General features: G+C 36.9%; 2 protein-coding genes and 2 pseudogenes across 4 annotated transcripts; 1 reads left to right on the top strand and 3 right to left on the bottom strand.

Moving 5' to 3' along the window:
• Positions 1 to 1,163: 1,163 nt before the first annotated feature.
• On the top strand, positions 1,164 to 8,247 carry LOC110758348 (uncharacterized). Of its 3 annotated transcripts, none has more exons than XM_021960181.2 (15): positions 1,164 to 1,435; positions 2,190 to 2,317; positions 2,704 to 2,775; positions 2,852 to 2,965; positions 3,550 to 3,618; positions 3,693 to 3,749; positions 4,062 to 4,115; positions 4,183 to 4,245; positions 4,425 to 4,487; positions 6,004 to 6,168; positions 6,255 to 6,410; positions 6,967 to 7,035; positions 7,258 to 7,319; positions 7,450 to 7,541; positions 7,921 to 8,247. In XM_021960181.2, exons 1-14 carry the CDS (start codon positions 1,264 to 1,266, stop codon positions 7,529 to 7,531), a joined length of 1,326 nt encoding a protein of 441 aa, XP_021815873.1. In that variant the 5' UTR covers positions 1,164 to 1,263; the 3' UTR covers positions 7,532 to 7,541; positions 7,921 to 8,247. The 3 variants fall into 3 exon arrangements, with proteins under 3 accessions (XP_021815873.1, XP_088109045.1, XP_088109049.1); XM_088252919.1 differs by lacking the exon at positions 7,921 to 8,247 and adding an exon at positions 7,639 to 7,822 and having other exon boundaries at positions 1,165 to 1,435; XM_088252923.1 differs by having other exon boundaries at positions 1,172 to 1,435; positions 7,993 to 8,247.
• A 1,396-nt stretch (positions 8,248 to 9,643) lies between these two features.
• Positions 9,644 to 13,867, bottom strand: LOC110758333 (stromal 70 kDa heat shock-related protein, chloroplastic). Its single transcript, XM_021960163.2, has 8 exons — positions 13,120 to 13,867; positions 12,112 to 12,364; positions 11,894 to 11,973; positions 11,607 to 11,749; positions 11,397 to 11,495; positions 11,051 to 11,240; positions 10,448 to 10,846; positions 9,644 to 10,310 (listed from the first exon to the last, which is right to left on the bottom strand). Exons 1-8 carry the CDS (start codon positions 13,657 to 13,659, stop codon positions 9,894 to 9,896), a joined length of 2,121 nt encoding a protein of 706 aa, XP_021815855.1. The 5' UTR covers positions 13,660 to 13,867; the 3' UTR covers positions 9,644 to 9,893.
• A 3,734-nt stretch (positions 13,868 to 17,601) lies between these two features.
• LOC110758378 (uncharacterized) lies at positions 17,602 to 18,751 on the bottom strand (annotated as a pseudogene).
• Positions 18,752 to 20,603: 1,852 nt separating this feature from the next.
• Positions 20,604 to 22,323, bottom strand: LOC110758406 (uncharacterized; annotated as a pseudogene).
• Positions 22,324 to 24,180: the final 1,857 nt, after the last annotated feature.

Genomic DNA, 24,180 nt, shown 5'->3' with positions numbered 1-24,180 from the left:
TCCTTAGTGGCATCACCATGGTGGTGGATTTCCCCTTTTCCCCCCACCCCATGGCACCCTGAACCCCAGTGGGGTTTCTTTCCTCCAATGTAACCTCACAAAAAAAACTCACAATCAATAAATAGAACTAAACACATTCTTAGTGGCATCAATTACACCGTAATCCATAAATATATAACCAATTGCATCCTTAATTGCATCAACTACATTTATTTTCCCATATTGATAGCCAACTCGATTGTCTTTTACATTTTTAAAAAAATGGATTCAATTCAAAAACAAACAAAAATCAGTAAAATGAAGCAAACAAACACAAGTGTTTAGCCAGAATCATAAATAGGCTTGATCTGAAGAAAAAAAATTAATATGTTTAGCAATAAAATTGATAATAATAACAATGCATATGTCTTCGGTGAAAAGATAATAACACTAAGTACATCAACATGGTATCAATAATCGATGAATGAATTAATGGTGGTGTATCAACAGCACGCTAGAACCCCTTTTTTCTGGATTTAATATTATATTTGGACTTTCGTATGTTTTATAAGATTGGGTTAGGGAATTGAAAACAAAAAGAAACCCGTTTTCTTATTTTCTTTTGTCAAAAGGCCTTTGTTTTTAAAAAAGTGATATATGGATAAGTACATGGCCTGTTTTGGTTTCTCTTATAAGTGGGTTTAAAAAAATTTGGAGGCCCAGATGCTTTGTACATAAAATGAGATTCATAAAATAATTTGGGTGGCAAAATAATTAATCAAAAAATTATGGTGTAAAACCTTTTTCCTTTTTTTTTTTTTTTTTTTGAGAAAATGCTCTATAAAATAGAAGCGTCCTAAAAGAGTGCAAAAGATAACAAGGAAACTATCTAAAACCCAATATGAGAGTCAGGAATAATAGCGTAATTTAAAAAAAAAAATTGGCCTAAACTAAACACATGGAAACAAGAGAAAGAGGAAGAAAAAAAAGGAAATCGCAATGGTGTAATCCTTCTCCATATATAATATAGTTGGACGACAAGGATAGTAATTCTCACTTCTACAGTATAGTATCAATAAGTATCCACTTATACTACAACACGTAGATAAGTATGTGATAATTAGTAAAATACTATTTATTTGTACCTAGTACATTGTACAATGGGCCTACTTGGTATAAATTTTCAAGTTTCGAGCGCCTCTGAGACTCACTTGGAAAAGCTTTTCTTTCTTTCTTCTTTCTTTCATCAGTGATCACTGCACCCTTGGTTGTCCAAATTCCCTCATGGCAACCTCTAAGATTTTGGTCTTCTCCATATTCTTAGCCCTATTATTCAGCAGAATTACGGCAGACGCACCGCTTCCAAACGACGGCGCTTCCGCTTCTGCTCAAGAGGTTGCTGATTCGTCTCTGAAACTCCAACTTGAGTTACTCCAATTGAAGGTTTCACTTCTAGGTGATCATTTTCACACCTTCATTCTCATTTTCACTTCTAGGTTGTTGCAATCATAAACTTTTTTTTTTTTTGGGTGAATGAATATTGAATGGGAATAACAGTCTATCACTTCTTGGTCTTAATGAATTGAATGTATAGTAAATATACAATTCCATATATCAGATTTTTATATGGCATTGGGTTTGTAATATTGTTTTTCCTTTTTGTTGTAAGTAAAATAATCGTATGTTCTGTACATTTGGTTACTTGGAGGTTGTAGGAAAATAAAATATTTTTTACTGTTGCACGTTTTCCTTACATTGGGATTTGAAAATGTGAAAATCCAATAGAAGGAATATATGGAATTGAAGTTTTGTTCAAGTTTTTTGGTATGGGTGGAGCAAAGTTTTTTGTTTTCTGGAAACCATATGAAGAGGGTTGAGCCGTAAAGATGCAATTGAAAGAAGAAGTGTTTGTAGTACGAGTTAGTCCTGCATTCCTCTTCTGCAATACAACTCAATCCTGACTCCCCATTATATTTGTAGTGTCAACATTTTGATAAAATAGGTTAGTCCACTGAGGTGCTCCCAGATTCAATGATTTTAGACCTGAGATAGTATGTCTTATAAAACAAAATAATTATTAGAGAACTCAAATGATCAATAATGTAGTAAGTGCACAAACTAACTTGAAACTTTGTTTTACATAATTGGCTACTGTTTCAGTTCATTATTTTGTCTATTTTCATGACGTTCCTATTCTCATGTTGTTGAAGAATCAAGCCTTGATGAGAAAAACCGTGAACTGAAAGAAAAGGATGAAAGTATTAGACAGATGGAGAAGATTATTCAAGAGAAATCAAACAGCATTGCATTAATACAAAGTGGGATAGAGTCTGTCCAGGTGAGGTTTTAGTATTTTCTTACATTGTCTTTCAGTTTCAAGGCTAAAATCATTCTCTGGTACCATATAGTTCAGTTCACAGAGCTGTTAAATCATGAAGCCACTGTTTGGTTCCATTAGTTTTGTGGCAGAAGTATGGAAAGTGATTAAGATGTGTTTTCTTAGTGGAATAAAGTGGTTAAGAAGTGTGTCTTTGTTAACATTATCGATCCTTCACTGGAGGGTCCATTTCTGTTTTGTTTACTCATTCTATTTAGTCAACAAGTGGAGTGTAGATTATGTCTCTATGTAAACAATGGGCCTCTGTTTCTGGAAAATAAGATAGGCTTGCTACACCCCATTTGACAAGATTCTTATTTATCTGTTCTCTCTTTTCTTTTGGTTAGGGAAGAGACTCTTTAGATGTTGTGGAACTCACAGATAAGTCACATGTGCAGGCTGGTGGGCTTGAGAAGCAGGTTAGTTTTCCTTAAGCTAGCTCTAATATCAATATCATGTCTTCTTGCATGGCTAATGTTTTAGTCTTCATGACAGGTTAAAAGACTTAGAGAGGACATCATAATGCAAAATAAGAGAAAAGATGAACTGGAAGCCCGAGCAAGTATAGCTGAGCAGAAAATCCGTGAACTGAGTTTGAAATTAGAAAATGTAAGTACTGTGCTTTTTCCTTCTTTCTTGGAAGGCCTATATTACAGTTTCTGTCTTAGTAACTTTCACTTTCCTTCTCTTTCCACATTAATGACTTTCAAGTTGGGGTTTCAATCCATAATTTGTTATTCACAGAAAACATAGTTTTATCCGACATACATATATGATAGAATCAGAACAGAATTCTGAGATATTGAACAGTGAATTCATGAAATTATGTGTCTTGCTATTCCATTTAATTAAGCTGAACTTTTAGTTCATATTAGTGCTTTACTTTATAGCTTAAAAAGGTTATGCTGGGCCAAATAGATAATCTTAACGGACAAAAACTTTGATACAGTTTAAAGGGTCTTTTGATTGATTGAAGTAATGGACTGCTCAGTATACATTACTTATCTCCATAATCCAATAAATTAAGCCAAAATTCAGAACTATTATGCTAGTTTGTGATCAAGGTCCTACATACAACTAGACTTAACTTGTAATCAAGTTCAGTTTTCCATGGATGCAAAAAAAAAAAATTGTGGAAGGGGACTTTGGTATGAGAAATTTTCTGTTCTAATTCTCTTTCTATTCCTTCTCAGCTTCAAAAATTTAATGATGGACAGAAGATCGGAATTCGCAGAACTGAACGTGATCTTCAAGTGGCAGAGGTTTTCTGTCCGTTTATTTGCTACATGAAATTTTCTATTGCCTAGATTATGGTATTAATTTTATGAGATCTCAGGAAGAAATGATGAAGGAAAAATTTGGGATCTCTTCGATATCTAGAGATTTGACAGAGGTAAGGAAATGGCAATGTTATAATTTTATAATGCCTGGTGTTTTTTGCAACATTGTTGTTGTCATCTCTCTAGTTACACCGCTTTTTGTTTAAAGACTTGTGGCCTTTCACCTCTGTCAATCAAACTAGTGGAACAATAAACTTATCGATTGCCTAGCATGCAGATTTGGTTATAGCCTTATCTTATTATTCACTGGTAAATTTTGAACTTGGATAGCATTGAAGCATGTCATATTCTTGTTATCATCTATATCTTTTTTCTTAATTAAGTTTTCCATATCTCTGATAGTAATATCTTGGACCCATAATCAGGCCCATGGAGGATGGCTTCTGCATACGTTTGCAGTTCATATAGGCAATTTTCAGGTAAATTTTATGCAGTTTAGTGGGTTAACAATATCAGCCTAATTCATGACCAAGTGTTTACGTGCAGTCATACATCGTGACTTACTGGAACGAGCTTGGAAGACCAGCCTTGGATCTGGGAATTGAAAAGGTGCGTCTGTGGTTTTCCACAAATTGTATTTGTTAAGCTTCTGTCAATAAAGATGTTGAGTTTCCAGGTGAATCTTTAACTAAAGAGAACTAGCGTCTTGTAAGCTAGAATCGCTAAGCTTTTTTTTTTCAAACGATGGGAAACACCTAAGCATTTATTTATTTATTTGCACTTCTCAGGCCTTAGTGATGAAAACTCAAGTTGAGGTTTGGGCTGAGCTCAACATTGAAAGCATCAGAACGGTATGTTATCCCCAACATTTCTTATGAATTCTCAAGAAATAATTTGATGTTGTCTTTGCTTCATCAGTCCAGACTATGGTTTGATTTTGAAATGCTAATTCTCAAGCTTTATGGTTTTCCTTCTATTGAGGCGCTAATGCATTACTACTGTCTTGATTCCTACAAAAGTTGTTATTCAAAGTCTATTGCTGCTTTAGCTAATAGAGGAACTGATAGAGTCTTACTAGATTCCTTCCATTTTCATGTTTATCCGTTTTATGAGTTTGAGGATTATTCTCTTCTATGTTTATCTAGGTATTTGTTGGTGTTTATCTTAGTTAATTTACAAATGTCTATCCCGTTGTACTAGCCTATATAACTAGACCATTATATTTCAGTGTATTCTGACTTGGTTAATGAATTAAGATTACACTTTTTTCTGATATCAATGTCAATATCCCAACCATTTCTTCCAATTCTCTGGGTGTTATCTCTCTTCTTTTTCTTTACTAATCTACACCAGGAACATTTCAGAAAGTATCATGTGGAGCTTTCATTCCAGTTTCAAGATGTTTATAATGTAACTTGGCATCAGTTATGAATCAAAACTTTGTAGATACCCTATACTAAGAAATGGATTATGGTAGTAGATGATGAATTTGAGTATGCTAGTATAAACCATGAAATAAGGTTCTTACTTGGACAACTAATATGAGCATTGCCAATATTCCGAGTGTACGTGCAGAGCCTTTACAAGTATGAGAACTACTAGGGGAAATTTAGACAAATTCAGTTTCAATATGCTTTATGAATGGAATCAAATATGCAGTATTTACAGACAATGGATATGGGACCTATTGTGGGACATACAACACAATACAGGGCATATGATCATTACGCTTCCTACATCAAATATTGGCATTGTGCTGCTATTTATGTACATTGTTTTTGGCCAAGTTTCTGAAGGTATGATGATGGTCCCTCAGTTTTTGGCCAAGTTTCAGAAAAGAACCGTCCATTTAGGGATTAAGTGGTAGATCTCCCTAAATTGCACAGAGACCTTTTGAGATAAAACCCCACACCTGGAAGGATCCATGGGCCTGATCAACCCCGGATGGACCTTGGTGGTTAATTTAGGGGCAATATTGTTGCAACTATAACACTATAGACAAGCTAAGAGGATGTGTGCCCAACACCTTGGAATATATTTGCCAGATCAAGGTTAACTTTGTGCACCTGTGAGGGTGGTCCAAGGATGAGATTCTTCGTTATAGATATTGAATCATAACTCTTGTAATTGTAAATGTAAAACCTTTGTATTGGGTACTAATGCTATAAGGAAACCTTAAAATTTGAAAAGGAATGTAAAGCAGGCGGAGGTTTATCTGATTCATAATCAAAGTTCTGAAGTGTTAGTATCAGTCTTGGTGTTTGACATGTTTCTCTTTTCTGCATAGTGGGTGTTCTGTTAGCTTTTCTATTTGACATTTTGAACGAAGTTGGTAACGTTTCTAATTCTCCCTCTGTTAATTTGAAGAAATGGATCCCAAGTTTGAAGAAACAGTATTTTGCATTTATAGCCTATCTTAAACCACATATTCAGTCCGTTGCTACAAATACTGTTGATGTCTATCATTCATCAAAGAGTTCTATAGCACCACTTGTTTTCAAGGTGCAAAAGTTGGCAGATCCTTACATTCAGGTAAGCCCTTCATGAGACTTTAGCTCATTAAGTGCATAGATTAGATGGATGGAATTCCTTCTTATGGCTTTTCTATGTTGTGGCAGGAAGCTAAGAAATTTACCGACCCATACATTGATCAGGTTGCAATGGTGACAAGACCACATTTAGATCAAGTACATGTTGTCCTGCAGCCGTGTGCAGAAAAAGTAATCTATGCATATGGACAATTCATCAGAACTGCAACGTTTTACCATCATGAGGTATGACTTCGTACTTATGCTTTTATGTATAACATTAATACCTAATTTAATCTTGAAACACAAGTGGGAGATGCAGCATGATATATGGTGCTGCTAGGATTTTAGTTTGGTTACAGAAACTAAAAGGGAAAAAAATTCCTGGGATGTGACAATTTTGAGGAACACAAATTTTTAAAAGGAGTCAAAGGACTAAGAAGGAACTGATGTTTTTGCTTCTGTGTATCTCAATTATTGTTTATCTGTTCATGAGAGAGAAAGGAGAGGGGAATAGTACAAAATAATCAAAATTAAGAAAATAAAAAAAGAAGGGGGCTAAAGATGAATGCTTGCATGATATATCATATACAATATTCTTCTCTTAAGTAATTACATATTTTTATTTTGCATCTATCAATGATTTTGTTCCATGGAATTTCAAAAATGTAAACATCAACTTTTATAAAATTATGCAGATCGAGATGTAAATACCTAAGGACCTGGCTAACTCTCCATATGGGTGGTAGCTAGATCTATGATTGTCTCATACTAGTTTCTAAAATCCATTTCATTATGACAGGTTGAAGAAATGCTAAAAGGTAATGAGTTCACGCAATCGCTTGCAAGTATGGAAGTGGCATGGTTTGCGGTATGTATTTAACTAATATGGTGTAAATGTAACATCAATTATTTTATATTATATGTTCTCTAGTATACTTAGGTTATTAAATATCAATACATAGCTACAACTTTTTGTCCTTAACTTCTTTCTATTGTTGAGGGCGGGGGTGGGGTATAAATCCTGTTATTTGCTATCTGAAATATATATATCTAATAGTTTCTTCTTCTTCTCTTTCCCCAATTGACATAGGCCTCTGCTTTACTAGCCCTGCCTGCAGTTTTCCTGTTTAAGTTGTATTCGGCTATTTTCAGGTTAGTTTTATTCAACATTCATCATCTTTTCAGGTTAGTTGTATTCAGCAATCTTCAGGTTAGAAGGAAGTAAAGTTGAAGTGATGAAATTTACTCTTTTTAACTATGAAATCATGCTTGAATTGTGCAGAAAAAAGACAAAGAAACGTAGTTATAGTTCCCAAGAAAACCACACACGTCACAGGCTCAAGCGTGGCTACCCTGCAAAGTGAAGTACATGAGGTAACTAGATGCTTTCTAAATATTGTTTTCTATGAATATTTATCTGGGAGTAATTTTGATTTGTTTTTGGGAATGGTTTGATGCCATGATTGCATAGCAACTGGCTTGGGCTGTGCTGGGTCTTTTCATCTTTTACCTTCTCACTTTATGGTCTGGAGCTTCTTTGCCAAAGATACTCAAGTAGTATTTGTTTTGTTTCCTTTGGTAAAGCCATGTCTATGTATATATCCTTTTAACACCTAAATTTTACACTTCTATTTTTACAATATAATACAAAATATAAATGAACAAGATTGAAGTTTTCATTCAAAGCTGATGTCGATTCTGTTAGTAGCTCTGCTACATTAGAAATTTTGTGATTGTAGTGATCATTTTGCAGATGTTTGATCCCTTGGTTACTTTGAGGTACTTGATCATAACCTATTCATAAAGTCACTTTCATTTACTGCAGATGGAAAGTTTCCAATTTATCCCAAAATCAAGGTTTGTTGAATTCGGGAGCCTTTCGTCACTTGAATCATATGCTACATTCGAAATCAAACATTGTATTGTGCAGATAAAAAAAAGCTTGAAATTTCTTACTTAGGAATCAATACGCCCAAGTCGATTAGAAGTTCAGGGATTACAGATATTGGACTATATGTAGTTTCTTTTTTCTTTTTCCCCTGAGAAAATTACAGATGAAATGAGGTTTACGCATTTCCAATATTTTCTAAATTTCCTTTCGCATCCCATTTAGAAAGCCTTCTCTTGAGTGAGAGTTTCTTTAGTTAGAGAGCCATCTAAGAAACGATATTCTGTTTTTGATACTCTAAAAAAGGACCCGATTACAAAACCAAATTATAAATCGGCTATATATTGTGTCAATATCATAACAAAATTTCTTGGTTTTCAAACCATAAGTTTAATATTTTATCAACAAAACCATGGCTTAATACACAATTTTATCCTAAGAATATTGGAAGTGCATGCATGCTTCTACTGCTGCACAAATTGGAAGTATTGGAAGTATTGAAAGGCCAGTTGATGAGCATGATGATTTGTGTTAACAAGTAGGGTAGGACACTAATTAACAATTACATGCCTAATATTTCCTAATTAAAGCATGTAAACAAGGGATTTCGAGCCTCAACATTTAGGTTCCGTGCATTTACACACATTTCGGTAAATTTAAGCCGCTCAACTAATCTAACGACTTAGCACAAGATGTCATCAAATTTTAATCAGATTTTTTCATTTTTATTTATTTCCAAAATTGATGTAAACACTAACCTTAATAGCATTAAGGTTAGTTTAACGCGAGTGTGTTTTTTGTTTTCTCTCGCAGAGTGTACTTTTTTTTTCTTCAACTTCTTTCTTCTTGGAAAGTATAGAAAAACAGTGGGAGAAAATGTTTGTCTCAGACTAGCCATATTTCCAGTTGAAACATTAAAATATGTCAAACACAAAACCAAACTTCTCAAATCAATTGAGAAAGAGAATGAACAACTCTTTTAAACAATGAATTCATCTCCATTACACACCTAAATGCAACTAAAATTCACGATAGAAACTCAAAATTCCTTCAATCTCTCATGTGGTTTACATCTCCATTACACATGCTTATGTCATCATTGCTCCTGCGTTAAAATTAACCTCAATGTGGTTGCAACACAACCAGCAGATGATTGAACTGCACAAAACTCCAACCAGGAAGAGAGCACGTTACCAGGAAAAAAGAAGTTGAAGAAGAAAAAACAAGAGTGGGAGGGAAGAGAAAAAAAGAAGTTGAAGAAGAAAAAACAAGAGTGGGAGGGAAGAGAGCACGACCAGGAAGAAACAAGTAAAAAAACAGAAAAGAAGGTACGCTACAAGAGAAGGTTAGGGTTTACTTCAGTTTTGCAAATATAAATATAATAAAATAAAATAACCTGATTTAAAAATTTAATGGCATGTCGTGTTAATTCGTTGGATTGGTTAAACGGCTTAGATCTACCAAAATGCGGATGAATGCACAAAGCCTAAATGCAAAGTTCGGGATTCATAAAGAAGCTAAAGATAAAAAAGACTAGCTTAGAAATAACACATTTCCTAAGATTAGTATGATCAAGCAATTAAACATATGAGCTAAAGTATCAACTTCCACTTACTGAGAAAACCATGACAATCATAAATATCGTTCGTAAGTCACCTATTCATTTCAAGTAACTAAGCCCTCTGCCATCTAACAACATTGTTTCTCATTTCTTCATAAAACAAAAATGGCACAGTAATCCAACACCACATCCCATCCCCGCAAAATCATTCTCTTATACACATTTAGTGAAAACAAATTATGCAAGAAAACCACTAACTCCTATCCAACCATCTTGCTCACTTGCTGTCAGTGAAATCTGCATCAATAACATCTCCATCAGGTCCCTTGCCGGACGATGATTCTGAAGGCCCACCAGCTTCAGCACCAGGTGGAGTTGGCCCTGCACCAGCACCAGCACCGGGAGCGCCAGGCTGGTTGTAAAGAGACTGGCCAAGCTGCATTACTTCCTGGTTAAGGGCAGCGATGGCATCTTTTATTGCTTGAGTTGAACCCCCTGCAACTGACTCCTTGAGCTCGCCAAGTTTTGCCTCAACCTTCTCTTTAACTTCAGCTGGAACCTTGTCCCCCAGCTCTTTCAGCTGCTTCTCAGTCTGGTAGACAACAGAATCAGCCTGGTTCTTTGTGTCAATGGCATCTCTCTTCTCCTTGTCCTCCTTTGCAAACCGCTCGGCTTCACTAACCATCCTTTCCACCTGTATGTTTTCAGACATTTCCATCAAAATAATTCAAAACTTAGACACACAGTAAAGGCATGCCTAGACTTCAGCTCCAAATATAATATCAGGAAGCTGGCAATTTTTTTACTTGCTAGTTAACAACATTGACATACCTCATCACTAGGCAAGGTGCTGGCACCAGTAATCGTGATGTCTTGCTTCTTCCCTGTGCCCTTATCCACAGCAGCGACCGAGAGAATACCATTGGCATCAATGTCAAATTTGACTTCAATTTGAGGAACCCCGCGTGGCGCAGGCGGGATACCATCCAAACGGAAGCTCCCAAGAGATTTGTTATCTCTAACAAATTCTCTTTCCCCTTGAAGTACATTAATCTCCACACTAGTCTGTCCATCTGCAGCTGTTGAGAACACCTCTGACTTAGAGGTAGGTAGAGTTGTGTTTCTTGGGATGATCTTTGTCATGACCCCACCAAGGGTCTCCAAACCCAATGACAGTGGAGTCACATCCAAGAGCACAATGTCACTGACATCACCAGCTAATACACCAGCCTAGAATCAGGAAAATAAAAGTATCACAGGTCAGATATGATAATAGTAACACAAACTGTCTCATGAATAAAAGAACCAATAACTTTAGAAAGCATTATATCAGTTAACAAAACAAAACAAAAGAAGCTTTGTCCCCTCACAATTCAGAAAAATGAAAGTCACATCACAATGGGCATAGCCTGTGGATGGAAATCAGAGACCCACCTGAACTGCAGCCCCTAAGGCAACAACTTCATCAGGATTAACTGTCACATTTGGTTCCTTTCCTGTCACCTTCCTTACAAGCTCCTGCACAGCTGGTATACGTGTTGAACCACCAACAAGTATCACCTCATCTATATCTTTCCAGGCGAGTTTTGCATCCCTCAAGGAGTTTTCAACCGGTGTTCGAAGCCTAAAAAATAAAATATAAATGAGAACTTTACTATAGAATCAAAAAGCACTCTGCAACCCTAAGCACCAAATAGGATATCTTGATATTAGCAACAAAAGGAGCCACAGCCAAATATGCAGATATCCAGTCTTTGCATGTTGAAACAACAGTTCACACCTGTCAAGCAGATCTGAGCACAACTCCTCAAACTTGGCCCTTGTAAGGGTTGTCTCAATGTGCTTGGGGCCATCAGCAGTCGCAGTAATGAAAGGCAGACTGGAACAAAACAATTATCACCAATAAAACACTGTTAGAAATGAAAACAGCCCAGAGAGCTGCAAAACGCTTCACAGACAAAGTAAAGGTTCTCAGATATTCGCAACGAACCTAATGTTAGCCTGAGTCAAAGTTGACAACTCCATCTTGGCTTTCTCAGCTGTCTCTGTCAGCCGCTGAAGAGCTTGTTTATCCTTCAACAGATCTATTCCTTCATTTCTTTTGAAGTCTGCAGCAAGCCAGTCAACAATCCTCTGTACAATAACATCATTATCAGAACCACCCTTATCACTATTTAGGCCTCAAAACTTCACGCAAAGGAGATAAATTTTTTTAATGTAAAAAGATTCAAGTGTACAGCCATAGCATTACAGAATTAATATAAAAAAAATCCGAACCTTATCGAAATCATCACCGCCCAAATGTGTATCTCCAGAAGTAGATAGCACTTCAAACACACCATCACCAACCTCCAGTACTGTAATGGAAGAAGAGAAATTTAGAAAAATTATCTATGCAATGAAATTTTTTATAAATAAATCTAATAACAACACCAAAACCAACAATGTATTTACAGAATTGGCTAGGGAACATATCCCAGTAACAAACACTATACCTGAGACATCAAAAGTACCACCTCCAAGGTCAAATACCAAGATAGTTTCATTGTTCTTCCTGTCAAACCCATATGCTAATGAGGCAGCAGTAGGCTCATTTATGATCCTAAGTACTTCCAAACCAGCAATACGACCGGCATCTTTTGTAGCAGTCCTTTGAGAATCATTGAAGTAAGCAGGCACAGTGACCACTGCTTTAGTGACTTTATCATTCAAAAACTTTGAAGCATCATCCACAAGCTTCCTCAAAACCTAAACCAGTCGTAAAAGGGATTAAAAATAAGACAATCAAAGTATCACGCTGGTTTTGAAAATAAATCAAATCCTGTTAACAGAATCATGCAAATAGCTTCAGAAGGTAAATGCCCAAATGTTTTAATGTTTCACAAATTCACGTTAAAAGGCAAGTACAAACGTCCTTAGAATTTAAATAGTTACCCCCATCATACCCAGTTATCTACCGCCCACTTATTTAGTCTGGGTGAGGGTGGGCAAATGAAAATAAGAAGATTTGCCACCCATAATTCCAAGCCAGAGGTTTCCATGTGAAAAACAATCAAGTTTACAACCCATTGTGCCAAGAACACGCAATTTCCCAGCATTGCACTGAAAGCATCACAATTTAGCAATCCATCCAGTCTCAGTTGTGCCTAGTTTTACTCACCAGCTCATTCAATGCAAGTTATACACTGTCCATGCATCACCATCCAACAAAATTACGAGTAAATTTCATGTTTTTCTTTCATTTTCCCAGCATACAAACAGACCCATATACAAATTCCACAAAACCCATCACCAAAAACCATTGACTACCAAGAAATGACTTCAAAATCTTATTTTCTATAAATCAAAACAGCATAAGACAACAGATTACTCCAAAAATTAACCCCATTTCTCTTACTTTTCCCAATACCTAAAGAGACCCAAATAAGTAAAATTTGAACAACCAATCACCAAAAACACAGAGGCAAACAAAACCCAAACACAAATACCCCACAAAATTATACCTGAGCTGAAATTTCTTCAGCGGCAAACTGTTTCCCAATAGCAGGGCAATCAAGCTTAACATTCCCATTTTCATCCCTAACAACTTTGTACGACACCTGCTTAGACTCCTCGTCCACCTCAGACATCTTCCTCCCAATGAACCTCTTCACCGAGAAGAAGGTGTTCTCCGGGTTCACAACGGCTTGTCGTTTGGCAATCTGCCCCACAAGCCTATCCCCGTTCTTCGTATACGCCACCACGGACGGCGTCGTCCTCTGACCCTCAGCGTTGGTCACTATGGTGGGCTTCCCACCCTCCATAGCCCCAACAGCTGAGTTAGTCGTCCCCAAATCGATACCCACAACTTTCTCGTTGACTATGCGGAGCGGCCCCACCCTTCGAACGCCACTGGATCTCAGGCTCATAAAACCCTTCAACGGCGTCGTTTGGCCGAGCCTCTGGCCCAAAAACACCGTCCTCGGGGTTGTGAAATTGGGCCTCTTGAATGAAGAGCCAGGCGCAGTGCCGAGGACGTTGATTTGAGCAGTGGAGGAAGCCATTGCTGAAAGGTTTTTGAGGTGAATTAGGGTTTTTACAATCTGTATAGAAACCCTAAAACTACCCTAGAAATTGGGAGGAGGCGAAGATAGAGGGCAGAGAGATAGAGAGAGAGAGAGAGTTGGGTGGGCGCTTAGCTTTGAGACTGGTAGAGCGGCGAAATGTTAAGTGTGAGGGGATAAGAGGGGAAGAGAAGAGACGAAAAGAAAACGGTAGAACTTTCTTGTTATCGCCTTTTTTAATCTGTCCGTTTGCTTTTATTGGGCCTTAGCTTTCACTCTTTGGGCCCATTTCTTTTGTTATTGGGCCTGTCTGGCACATTCAATAAATGAGGGTTAGGTGGTGCCACGTGGGAGGTTGGTCTAAGGGCTCAGAGAGCTTTTGCTTTTTTACAAACTTTTGTGATTCTATTTGATTCCGTCAATTTACTTTTAAGCTACTAACTGACATTTTTTCAGGATGTGCTAACGGGTCGGCCACGCGGCTTAGCGAGGGCCTTTGATTTTAAGAAAACCCTTGACTCCAATTTGCGCCGGCCTAAAGTAATTTTTTCATAAATTAAAGAGAGTTGTCCCTAAAGTTCTGAAAAAATAAAATAAAAGAGTTGAGCAATACTATATATCATACATAAGAGCAAGTCCACCGCAAGGACTTTTGCCTTGACAAGATAGGGCCTAGGCCCCCCGAACGGCTTCAGCGCGCAAGGCCAAGTCTGGGCAAGGCGTGGGACCCATCAACCTAGGCAAGTTTAGCCCGTGCTGCTGCCTGCTAACGTCAACAACCAATTTAAATAACAAAAAAATTGAAAAAAAAAATTCAGAATTTTTTTTCATAATAAATACCTAGCCATATTCTTTACTTCCCACACCAAAATTCTATATAAATTCATCTTCTCATATCTCAAGTGAATAGTAATTGACCTTGCCCTAGCCCATAGGGGTGGAAGTGCTCTAAAGGGATTTCTAACTCAAGTAGTTAACAGTATTTACTCATGTATCCGTCTTCTTCCCTTGATATCATTTGGTTAGGTTTGATTATATTATTTTTTTAATATATGATCCGAACTGAAAATATTGAATAAAGAACCGGGTAGCATTTAGATAACCCGAGAAAACTCGTACCGAACTGATATTTAAAATTAATTTATTACACATGACAAAATATTAGTGGATCGCATAACACTACAAAATATTAATGGATTGTTGCATTATTTGTTGTTTAATTGTTATTTTTATGTTGGTTTGTAACTTTAAAACTAATTCATTTGATTTTTTAATTAGATGAATTGGACTATTGGTTTTTATCATTTCTTACTTGGATATGAAGCTAAATCTTGGGCTCGAACGTAGGCTATTTAAAGATCGAACACAAATCCTACTACATGGAATTTATTGTGAAATTTTTGCAGGTTCATAGCCTCATAAATGCGATTCCAATGGTGGTCTAGGGCTGGGGCAAGGGGGGCCCAAGAAGAAAAAGGCGTTCCAACGGGCCTTTTTTGCCCTCGATGGGTGTGGGTCCCACGAAACCGAGCTGGCCGGCGCCAATGGTAGAATAAAATTAAACTTCCGTGCGCAGACGTCAGCCCTTCCTTTCCCCCAACGACTAGCAGACACATGGCGGCCTCTGGGCTCCGATCGGTTTTTCTCCTCCAATCCAATGGCTGCCAAAAAAATTCGAAATTTTTGGTCACTAAGGAAAGAAGCCACCAAAAGACACAAAGCCTAAAAGAATTAAAGGTATAGCCGCGCGGCTATACTTGTTTTGACATGTGGGAGCCTAGGCGCTAGACGGGTCTCTTTTTCTCTATAAATACTATAGCCGCGCAGCTCTACTATGGAGTTTTTTTATAAAAAAAAATAGTATAGCCGCCCGGCTATACCTGTTTTGACACGTGGTCGCCCAGGCGCTAGGCGGGTCCTTTTTTTTTTCTTTCTATAAATCGCAACGCCGAGCAGCTATACTCTCGGATTTTTTCCAAAATAGTATAGCTGTGCGGCGTTACTATGGTATTTGTTTATTAAAAAAATAGTATAGCCACTTGGCTAGGCGGGTCCCCTTTTTTTCTATAAATATTCTATTTGTTGTTTAATTAAATTATTAGAATAATATTGATTGATGTTCCTCAAACAAGTTTCACTCTAGAGAATGAGCTAGATCAAAAGCAAATATACCCACAAAAAACGAACAAGAAAAAATTGAACTCTCAAATTGATTTACTCTGAAATTTCTCTCTCTTCAATATCTGCACTGGATATGTTGAAACTAACTAATTAATATTAATAAAGTATAAACTAACGCAACTAGGAGGGTACTTTTGTTATTATTATTTTTTAAATAAAAGGTATATAATATATTTAAAATACATACGTACGTGTACAATACGAGTATTAAAAGTGAAAATGCTAAATTCTTTATGTGGGTAATAACTCTGAAAAAGTAAAAACTCAAAAGGGGATAATAAAGACTTGGGTAATGGCCTAATACTAATGGATAATGCTCTAAACTATCAATAAACAAAAATCGTGGAAAAACAAGAGGACCTAGCATGAGAGCCATGTTGTTTCTTCAATCATAATTACACAATAGCAATTACTTTTGTCCTAGCAAAGAGAATTAACCATGTTTGGTCGTCAAGAAACACTTGCTCCTAGAAGAAGAAGAATGACAATAGGGCAGAGACTAAGAAGCATCCATGCCCTCATCTTGTTATCCTTCCTTGGGATGACCTTTGTAGCAATGTTGTGTTTAATTTTCGGATTAGTTCATTCTATGATTTTTACCTAATGGATGGTGAGCAAAAGTATGTCTAGGTCCTCTACCTTTTTGTATTGTTACTCAATAGAGAGTTTATTTGGTATTCGATAATAAAGTCCCATGTTGAAAATTCAGGGCTTAGGGTTTAGATATCTCCTCTCTTTGATTTTGGAGGCTGGTATTTCTTCCTTGTGGTTGGTTCGGCTTTTGCATCAGCCGGTGTAATTTTACTTTCAATTTTTAGTTTTGGTTAGTTTTAATTGTTGCTTTATAGGTCCTGATTTGGTTATATTCTCCAAATTTTGTTATCACTCTGTTGTTATGCCAATGTAAAAACTTTATTAGAATATGAAATTACTTGGTTTCAAATACACAATTTTGTTCTTGCCGGCTGCTAGTTTCGCACAGTGAAATGCAGGTTTAAAAACAGTTCCGCAATCGGTATTCTGATCATTCCAAACGTTAGGGTTGAGTTTTTTAAAGTCAGAAAATACGTTTGGTAGTGAAATACTGATGTTGAATTTTAAAAAAAATTGAAAGAAACTGTTTGGTTTGAAGGAAAAAGAAAACCTATTCAGCAGCTCCAAATGCTATACGAACAAAACAAATACAACAAAAAGACAGCGGAAGACAATCGTTCTGAGTTCTCTGAGGCTCCAAAAAATACAACAACTGTTTCTCAATTCAATAACTTCATAGTTTGAAAACTTTGAAAACCAAATCGCCTTCGATGTTTTCAGAAAGTACAAAAGAAAATTGAAGAGGATATAAAATTATATTTGTAAAGTATCAAACTTAATGAATATATAAATCAAAGATATTCAAACAAAAATACGCCTGACATTGTCATGGAACAAAATTGACAAACTAAACTAATAATAATTCCAGTTACGAATGACAAAAATAGTCTACCAGACAAAACCCACACATCATAACATTCTCTCTTGCTACACCAATTTTCCTCCTCATCCCCAACTCAACGAAACAAAAGACATTGGTAAACCAAAAAAAAGCAAAATAGACTATGAAAACGTCTTTAGAATTTTAAAGAAATAAATTACTGGGATACTCCAAGCCACTTTGTGAAGTTGTCAAACTCTGTGTAGTCGCTCTCTGAGATCATCGTTTGGTACCATGCCTTACCAGCTGCCTTGATGGTTGAAGCTTCCTCCTGGATAAAGAGAAATAGACAACAAAGAAATACATTATTACACAAGCCCCGATCACATAAAACAGTCTAAAAGATTAAGAACAGTAGTAATGAATTCAACTGATTTCACTTGTTTATTAGAGTGGATAAGGGTGGTATCAATGGCCAGCTGATACGAGGCTTCCTCTATTCCCAAAGGATGGTTCTTATAGCCAAATCCAGGGAGAAGCTTGGGACTCACTAGCATTTTCTTATGGTTATTTGACTTCAAGCATTGCTCATCAAGATCCTGGACACTTTTGTACAACTGACCAATGCATCCTTTCATAGAGTTATCCTGCATCTGTTTCACAATAAACCCGAGTGGAAGAGTCAAGAAACTGAAGAGTAAATTAACAAACTCCTCCCCTGCTTCTGCATAACAAACCATCTTCCTAGATTTGCTAACTATGAGCTTAATAGAAATCTTTTCTTCTTACTCATTCGTGGCGTCTCCTAACATTCGAGATTCAACATCTATTTCTTGATCAACATTTTCATTGCTCAATTCTAGGAGGGGTTCATGCTTCAGCAGAGTTTCAGTCAAAGGCATCTTTGATACTAATGAGCACACAAGCAACTTCAAAACCTGAAGAAAGTGAAAAGATCATCAGAAACTAGCATTTCATTTCTTACTATAAAATTAACTTTGGTGGTATAACAGATCATTTACCTCATCAACTCCTACATTGACTGTCAACTACTCAATACTATTCCATCCCGTGAATCCGAGGTTCTTAACTAAAGAAGAGCTTGTAGAAGTAAATGGGGGCATCACTTGTAAATCATCACTAATTATAAATCTGGCTGGACCTTTTACAAAGACCTCACCATCTTCAGCACCAGACACTGGAAGGGTGGTCTCCGTGTCCATTAGACGCTTGCAACGATGACAACGAACCGTTTGGTAATAACTAAAAACAAGACTGTTCCGAAAATTTCTGCAGTGTGGATTAGAACACGTAAAGTACCGCGTGGGTACCGCAATCATCAAATTTCAGTTTGATGTTGTCCAAGAGATATTCTGTCCTATTGCGGAGACCTAACAGCATGGCTCTACATTCTTCAGTTCGGAAAAGCTGTGAGTCAAAACTCTCCACACTTCCATATATGTTGTCCATGCAACCAATTCCCAAGGGTTGTGAACGATGGGAGTTAGGCGGCGCCTAGGCTGGTCTAGGCTGCCTGGGCGGGCCTAGGCGGGTCTAGGCGGGTCTTGGCTGACGAAGGGCGGTTGAAGCGCGCTAGAGCCGCCTCTTGTTAGGAAGAAAGACGAAGAGAGAGAGAGAGACAGAGACAGAGAGATGAAATCGAAACAGAGAGAGGAAGGAGAAGGCGACGCTGGGAAGAAGAAGATATTTGACCTAATTTTTAATATAACTAACGTGTTGGGTTTTGTAATGGCCTTAAACATTGTATTAAAATGGGCCTATTTTTACTTTTTTTTGCAGTTTTTTTAAAATATCAAGGTTACTAAAAATACAAAAATAAAAATCATATAATATCAAGGTTGGAAAATATTAAAGTTTTATATATCTTATTATTTTGCATGATTTTGGTATAATTTATAATTTATAATACAAAATAATTATTAAAAAAAAAAAAACGGGTGCTTAGGCCCCGATTACACCTCTAGCCTCCTGCCCCATGCCTGCCACCCACCTATTGCCTATGGATTTTTCGAACATATATTAAAGAAAGGCAAGCATATATATGAAAATGGTGTACCATAAAATACAAATGGGACATATAAAAATATTTTATTTTTATGAAATATTTTCATATTTCTTATGTGTATTGGATGGTACACCACAGAGTAGGGGCGGAGCTATAACAAGGCCTGTCATGGCATGGGTCCCCATTCAATTTTCAATCTATTGTAATATATTATAAAATATATGATATAGATATACAAATATTGCAATTAGATTTGTGTTGATCCACTCAGTTGAAAATGAAAAACCTATGTGGAAGTGACTTTGAAATTTTGACCCCTCCATGCTATGAATCCTAGCTCCACCACTGCCAGACAATTGGTGTACCTGAACATAAAAATATTTCTCCTCCCCCTCCCCCTTTCTAAATATGATAAAAATAAATAAATAATAAATAACTACGAAGAAATCTATGGCCCCACTATGACATGAAGATTCTCATTGCTGGAATTAAATATAGAACTATGACCCTTTTTTTTTATTCGATCGATATTCTATTCTAATGGGAGGGGGCACCCACAATGGGATTCAAATTGATGCCATGGAGTTTGTTGAATTATGACTTCTTTTTTTTTTATTATTCCATTGATATTCTATTCAAAGGGGAGGGGGAGAGGGAACTCTATTCTAAGGGGAGGGCGCACCTACAATGGGATTCGAATTGATGTCATGGGGATTGCAAACATAGACCTCAACCACTGAGGTAAACACCCACTGGCAAATATAGAATTATGACTTTAAATTTCACATAATGAGGTGTCAATACAATCTCCAAAGGACAATTTTTTTTTTCTGAAAAAAATCCAAAGGAGACTTTTTTTTTTTTTTTTGAGTTACAACGATATGCTAATTCTATGGGGGAGGAGGATGTGGTGATGCTCGAACCCCACTCGAACCCAAGACCTCCTGGGTGGTAAGGGTAGTTCCCAACCAACTGGGCTAACACCTTACAGGCCTAGAGCCCTTGGCTTCTACTGTTAAAAAGATCTTGGTCTGTGGTGTGCTGTGTATGGTATTTGGAAAGAGATTTCATCCCCATACATTTCATCCTTAAAGAACTCATAGTTTTTTACAACTTCACTCCTTTCCTTTTTTTTCTGTAGAAGAAAAACAAAGCCTGCATTATTATTACATACAGCAGGTCATTCAAGAAACAAACGTTCACTAAATATTCTGCATAAAGAAATCTCTACTAGCAATTGAACCCATGACTATGAGTCTGCTACAAGTATTAGTATGCAAGCATTAGCATTATCCATAAGGAAGTGCAAACACAGTGTCATCCATACTGGAGTTCCAGTTTGTATAAAGGAGAAGCATCATCATCATTTAATGGATAAGCAAGCTCTCTTTATAGACTTCTCTTGATTCAGCTGGCTAATGAAGACATCGGTTAGAGCAGAGTCGCTAAGAAAAGTAGCCACCAAAAGATGCAACGCCTACGACAAGTAACAACACGAGAATCATCAACAATTAAAAAGGGAGAGGGTTTCAGTGAAAAGGGCAACATGAAAATTGTAAACAATTAATTCACCTCCTTCTTGCCAACCTCAACAGTTTCCTCCTTTATGTCAGTGAAAGGTACCTTCAATTCATTTATAATCGAAAAGCAAAAGAAAGGAGATGCAGGCCATATGATCAGCTTGTTAGTTACCATGAACGCCGTTGATTCTTTCAAATACCCTTGAGTACTTTTATCATGCTTCAATTTGAGTGGAAGTGTCAGGGCGTTAGAAGCTACGGGTTTTTATCAGTAGCCAATATATAATGCCAACATCCATCCACCGGCCAATGTGCATAATAATATGAGGCCACAGGGCCATCCTCAATTCCAAAAAGACGGTTCTAGTAGCAAAAACCAGGATAAATCTTAGGACTCAGTAGAATTTCCCTGTGGTAATTTGACTTCAAGTGCTGCTCATCAAGATCTTTGACACATTTGTGCAACTCATCAATGCACCCTTTGAAAGAGGCATCCCACATATGCTTTAATATGAAACCAAGTGGAACAGCTAAAAAACTGAAGAGCAAATTAACAAAATCCTGCCCTGCTTCTGCATCACAAACAATATTCTTCGATACGCTAATTGTAAGCTTAACAACAATCTTTTCTTCTTCCTCCGCATCCATCATGTCTCCAAGCAGTAGAGATTCAATACGTGTCAATATTAGTTTATCCAGATTTAAAAGGCTCAAATTCGGATTTGGTACAGGATTATGCTTCAGTATAGTTTCAGACAGAGGTTTCTTTGATACTAATGAGCGCATAAGCAAGTTGAAAACCTAGAAAAAAGACCATGAGGTCAGAAACCACAAACACTACAGTTGTATGAAAAGAAAAATAAAACAATTGGCAAACAGCATTCATTTACCTCATGAGCTCCTATTTTCAAATTCTGTTGTTCAGTTGTGCTATTCTCATTCATGGCTCCAAGCTTTGTAAATACAGGATTGCTTGCCACCGATAACGGGGACATCACACATAAATCATCAGTAATTATGAACCTAGCTGATTCTTTTACAAAGATGCCCCCACCTTGCTCAGCAGAGGATGAAACTGAAAGTGACGACTTCAAATTCATGCATCTTCCACATTTACAAAGAACACCTTTGTAATGACTTATTGACTTCATTTCGAAGTTGCATTGCCAACTATCACACACAAAGTACCTCGTCGGCCCATCGTTGTCAATTTTCAGTTTGAGGTTTTTGCAATGAGATTCAGCCCCATTGTGGGGACATAGCAACATCTCTTTACATGCTTCAGTCTGGAAATGCCGAACATCGATATTCACAGCACTGGCATACAAATTGCTCGTGCAACCTATTTCCAGCGGTACTGAATGTTTACGGGCTCGGCTAACAATTGTTCCCATTGGTATTGTCAAGAAACTCAAGAGAACATCAATAAAATCGTTATCAGACTCTACGAAGATAATTGTGTTGCTTCCATTGTCCACCAAGGCATTCAAGCTTGTAACATTCTTCACAGTTTTACCAGCCATTGATACCGTAAGAAAGTACAAATTTGGCTTTTTTATCCTGTCCGTGTACAAACTCAGTTGTTTCCCTACTTAAACATGAAAGGACTTCAACAAATCAACTACGGCAAAAGAGAGAAAATTTTACAGCATTAATAGCTTGTAAAACAGGGCAGAGCTTGAGCAGATAACAATTACATGAAAAAGGCGACCAATATTTTTATGAAGAGGAATATTTGGGGAAAAATTCATCAAATATAATCACTCTTTCTCAATAAATTTGCAGATCGGTTTCTTTTGTGAAGTGAAATTATTGTCATGCTTTTACATTCTTTTCTTGATCTAATCCATCTTCTCTAATTAAAGTGAAATTAATTTTTGTACGCATGGTGCATGGTTTCATCACATTAACTAGTAGGAAAAAAAAAAGGCAGCATTAACGTATTGATCTACAGGTTCTGCTGTGCAGCAGTGGCGGTCCTACGCCAATGGCAGAGTAGGCGGCCGCCTTCTCCAGTTTTTCCCAAACCCATATACAATCATGTGGAGCCCACTTCAGAAGTACACTGCCGCCTACTCTATTATTAAGATATATGATTTATACCCCACTTCAAAAGTACAATCATGTGGCTCATAGACTAAACAAGTGGGAAAGAAAAAATAAAGAGAAGACAAACATACCCCCAAGGTTTATACCTATTATTATTATGTATGACCTTTTGACATAAATTGTTAAAAATTTATCCTTTTTTTCTCTTTTCTTGGCACAGACATGTATCACACTTTTTTACTGCTTCTAAGTTTTTCTCTCAAACTCCATATCAAATTTAATTAGTTTAATTTATTTAATTACTTTTTGTTAATCTTCTCCTGTTTTCTCTCTACTTATGGTTTTTTTAAGTTTGTGAAATTTTGATTTCTTCTTTCTATTGATTTTATTGGGCTTTTAGAGATATTTGCTAAATCGATATTCAACTCTAAGTATGTACTTGTCTATTTCTTATAATTTTTCTTGCTTAGTATGTAATTGTATGTCCCTTTGTTGCAATTGTGAACTTGTGAACTTGTGTTGGTGAATTTTAATTTTATTGGGTTTTTGTATGTCTTGTGAGAATTTGAATTTTTATTGTTTATATGTTGTGAGAAGCCCCCACACATATGAAAACTTTGTTTCGCCAATGTGTATAGAGATGCGTATTTGAGGGTAAGGCTTAGTGTGTCACTCATGCCTAATTCGGTGTGTATTTTTATGTGTATTAATGAAATTCACTAGTACCGTCAAGTTTTTAACATAAGCTTTGCCCACTTGACTGTTGAATCCTGGATCAGCCACTGCGTTGCAGGAAATGAAAAGTCATCCCCCATGTTCAATTTTAAAGGTGGCTCTGGTTTTTTTTTTCTTTATACAAAAGTGGTTGGCGAAAGACCGTATGCATCATTCAAACCGGCCAAACCAAACCACATTTGTTTTGGACAAAAAACCAAACCACTTAGCAGTTTTGTTTGGTTTTTACACTAAAAAATTGTAATCTAAAATAGGTTTGAAAAATCAGCCTAAGCGGCACCTAGGCACTAGGTGGAGGACACCGCCCCAATTTCACCCTAATCATTAGGGGTAGGCGCCAGGGAGTTAGGCGGCGCCTGGGCATCCACCTAGGCGACCTAGGCGGGTCTAGGAGGGTCTAGGTGGGGGTTTAGCCGTTGATGCTCGGACGAAGGGCGGTTGAAGCGGGCAAGCGCCACTGCTTGTTAGGAAGAAAGACAGAGAGAGACAAAGATTGAGACAGAGAGATGAAATCGAAACAGAGAGAGGGAGGACAAGGCGACGCTGGGAAGAAGAAGATATCTGACTTAATTTTTAATATAACTAACGGGTTGGGT

The sequence above is a fragment of the Prunus avium genome, chromosome 1, assembly GCF_965620075.1.
Source record: "Prunus avium chromosome 1, drPruAviu1.hap1.1, whole genome shotgun sequence".
In the NCBI taxonomy this organism is placed as follows: Eukaryota; Viridiplantae; Streptophyta; class Magnoliopsida; order Rosales; family Rosaceae; genus Prunus; species Prunus avium.
The sequence above is the reverse complement of the archived record's forward strand: the minus strand, read 5'-3'. Positions and strand labels throughout refer to the sequence as shown.